At 53.2% G+C, this 3,792-nt stretch overlaps 1 protein-coding gene across 1 annotated transcript; it reads left to right on the forward strand.

Annotated features, from left to right (window-relative positions):
• Positions 1-2,129: 2,129 nt before the first annotated feature.
• LOC120696849 (dirigent protein 22-like) lies at positions 2,130-2,965 on the forward strand. The gene has a single exon (XM_039979863.1). The coding sequence runs from the start codon at positions 2,230-2,232 to the stop codon at positions 2,755-2,757; it is 528 nt and encodes a 175-aa protein (XP_039835797.1). The 5' UTR covers positions 2,130-2,229; the 3' UTR covers positions 2,758-2,965.
• Positions 2,966-3,792: the final 827 nt, after the last annotated feature.

The raw sequence follows: 3,792 nt of genomic DNA on the forward strand, positions 1-3,792 counted from the left end.
CGGTTGTTGAAGTTGTTGGCGCCGCGCGAGTTTCCTGGGCGCGAACCCCCTCCATTGCCACGGCTCTGTGGTGCACGGCCACTAGATCCTCCACGAGTGGAGCCCCGGCCACACGATCCATTCCTGCCGCCGCCACGAGAGAACCCGCGCCCTCTGCTTGCAAAGTTCACGGATCCCTGATTGTTGCCATAAACCATATCCATCCGGCTTTCAAAGCTGAGGAGCTGTGAGTACAACTCCCCAACCGAGATGGGTTCCGCCTTTGTACACAAAGCGGCTACCAGTGGTTGAAATTCTTCTCCTAAACCGGTGATGATGTACTCCACCAGTTCTTCATCTTCAAGCGGCCTCCCAGCAGCCACCATATCATCGCCAAGAGCCTTCATCTTCTCAAAGTACTCGGCTGCAGATGCACTGCCCTTCTTGGTGTTGGCTAGTGCGATCCAGGTGTTCACAGTGCGTGCACGCGTCTGTGAGGAAAACATGCTGCTTATGACGGCCCATACCTCAGCAGCAGTCTTGCAGGTGGTCACTTGGGTAAGGATCTCCTTGGTGACCGATGAGAGGAGGTAGCTGAGGACCTGTTGATCCGTCGCCTCCCAATCTTCAAGCGCCGGGTTTGGCACTGTCTCCTCCTTGCCGTCGGTGCCCTTGCGGACGATCGTCGCCAATGGTGCTTTGTTTTCACCAGTGAGGTAGCCCATCAAGCGAGCACCACGAATGGCCGCGCGAACTTGCGCATGCCACAGGGCGTGATTCTTCTTCGTGAGCTTTTATGTGACAGGTTGCCCAAGAAGAGGATTCGCCGGAGTGGAGGATGAACTTGCCATGGTGATCGCTCTACTGAGATGCAGATCACTCGTGGAAGAGTATGTCTCTGATTACCATGTAAAGGATCAGAGGAGCGGAAGTGTATAATGGATGAAGCGCTCGAGCCCTAGCTTGGGTCTCGGCGTGTTCGTGTTAACTGAGCACGGAAGAGCCCCGTGCGTGGCAATACATAGGCGAGGGCTCAGCGACATCTTGGGGATAGACTCAGTTTGTTACAACAGACATCTCCTAGATATTCTCTAGATCTAAAACTGATCTTATCCCTCAAGTATGTCACCGGCCCTTCTCAACACGTTACACATTACACACACATGACCGTGACAACATATTCTAATATTTTCCAACGTGTTTCGCCTCACCCTTGAAATCCTGCCGTGTTCTACACTGCCGGATCCGTTTCACTCGATCGGTCCGTTCAAAGAGGGCTTGTGAGCGAAGGGGTGGTGGATACTGGTGGTGCAAGTCAGGGAGTGGTCCAGTTCTCTGATCTCTAATCTCTCCTGCAAAAATGGGCAGCTAGCGCGCATGGTGTCACTCTGTCAGTTCCACCGGCGACCGGCCAGCCCATGGAGCATCCAAAGCCGCCATTGCAGCTCCTCCGATCCGTGCCCACATCAGCAGCCAGCTCATGCAGATTTCGTGGGCCCGCACACAGGCCCCTTTGGCACCGGCTCTGCCTGGAGGTGCTTCAGCTTCGCACTACAGTAGCGTAACTCTGTGCACCACTGTGATACACTGTAGCTCGAAGCTGAACTGGCTCCCCAGGATGCTGCAGTCAACGGGGGGAGTGAAGAAGCTCACGAAGCTGGAAAACGGAGCTTCTGCTGCTTCGCGCTACAGCACTTCTACAGTACTGCTACACTGCGCCAAACGAGGCCGGTCAGAAAGTGATCTGTGCAGCGCGAATCGTCCAGATCGAATTACGACAGCTGTGTTCTCTCTTCTCCTTTTATTTGGCTCTGATGGGCACTTGACCATCATGCATGAGCAGGTGGTGCCTGCTGTTTGGCTTCGTCTCTTATGCATCAATAAGGTTCTGATGCTGCCCAAGTTCACCGACGCATGCATTTCGTCTGCATCAGTTCATTCGTTCCATGTTCCTGTTTCAACTAGCTCGAGTACGTCGTCGCACATCACCTTAATTCTAGACAGTACATGCTACAGTATGGACACTGTATGGTTCTAGCTAGTACCTCTTTCGTGGACGCCACAAGATAGATGATGGCACCTTCTGACCCACCAAATATGTCGTTTGGTCACCTGCCGTCTGCCTAAAAGCTCCGAGCCTCTCGCCCCCACCTGGCGCATAAGTAGTACGCCATTATTGTCACACCACACCAAGGAAAATACTAATAGATAGGCACCCACTGGCTACTAACAGCAACTAACGATACGCCCATGGCCGCCGCCGCCGTGCTGCCCCTCCTCCTTTTGCTGGCCGCCGCCTCGCCGGCGTCCGCGGTGGCGGGCGGCGACAAGCAGACGCACATCAAGCTGTACTGGCACGACGTGCTGAGCGGTGCGAGCCCGACGGCGGTGCGGGTGGCGAGCGCCGCCGTCACCAACACCTCCAAGACGAGCTTCGGCGCCGTGGTGGTGATCGACGACCCGCTCACCGAGGGCCCCGACCTCAACTCCTCCACCACGCCCCTCGGCCGCGCCCAGGGCACCTACATCTCCGCCGGCAAGGACGAGGTGGCCCTGCTCATGAACATGAACTTCGTCTTCCAGGCCGGCGCCTACAACGGCAGCACCGTCGCCATCATGGGCCGGAACCCGGTGTTCGACTCCGTCCGGGAGATGGCCGTCGTCGGCGGCACCGGCGTGTTCAGGATGGCGCGAGGCTACGCGCAGGCACGGACGCACACACTCGATCTCAACACCGGCGACGCCACCGTCGAGTACAACCTCTACATCAACCACTGATCATGCTTCCGAGTGCTCTGCTCTGTTCCATCCATCGTGCGCAGCAGTAATACAATACAGGCTTTGATTTGTGCTTTAGTTTGGGGGCATGAACGAATTTTATATTCATAATTCATGGGAGAAGAATCAAGCTCGAATTCCTAGATTTTCCCTATTTTTTTGTGCGGATTTGGTGAACATAAATAAAGAATAATCCCTTGGCTACAAATGTCAGGCGCCGCAACCACCGCCGAGAATCCCCATTTCCCATCGTTTCAACCACTTCTATTAGATTTGCCACATACATCCATTACGAACGAATTGGGTTACGTTACGCACGTACGTGATGATAGTGTTGTTGTAACTGACTTGATTACTTGCTGCTCCGATCCGCATTGGAGCTGGAAAAACAACTAAAGCGGAATCAGCCATGACGATGATGCGATGTTTTGTGCTGTTGGCATGCTTCTGTCGATCTACAATGTTCATCATGCCATGTCTTGCGAGACCATCAGTACTTTCTCGTGCTGAGCCTGGTGCCAGTCATGCCATCTCATCCAATCAACACAGTCAAACTGCCAGAGTTAGGGAAGATACGGCTGCTGACACAATCTTGTTGGCATGAGGTACTTCAATTTCAAATGTGTTGGGTGTGATGGATCTTCAGTTATCGGTCCAATCAATTTTGTAGTAACGGAAATGCTTGAGATCAATTCAAAAACCGAAAATTTCGTCGGCCAGGTTCAGCGTTGATTCCATCTCAAGAACAAAGCAGAAATGGAATTGGATTCCTCCCTCCATAGGGAGGTGTTTGCTTCACTTGCAGGATACGTTTGGTAGCTGCCATTGCCCAAACCCCACGCGCTTGCATATGCTGTCACTTTTCTTTGGGGGGAAAATGCTGTCAGCCTGTCACCCACTTCAGCGGCCCTGGAAAATGACCAGGGGTGTGTTTAGTTCGCGAAAAGTTGTTGTAGTATGTTTCGGTTTTATTTGACAACTATTGTCCAACTATGGAGCAATTAGTCTCAAAAGATTCGTCTCGTCATTTACAAC

Source organism: Panicum virgatum, chromosome 3K, assembly GCF_016808335.1.
Source record: "Panicum virgatum strain AP13 chromosome 3K, P.virgatum_v5, whole genome shotgun sequence".
In the NCBI taxonomy this organism is placed as follows: domain Eukaryota; kingdom Viridiplantae; phylum Streptophyta; class Magnoliopsida; order Poales; family Poaceae; genus Panicum; species Panicum virgatum.

Excerpts from the sequence above, each read along its gene's own strand:
- LOC120696849 (XM_039979863.1), top strand. The coding sequence starts at position 2,230 with ATGGCCGCCGCCGCCGTGCTGCCCCTCCTCCTTTTGCTGGCCGCCGCC.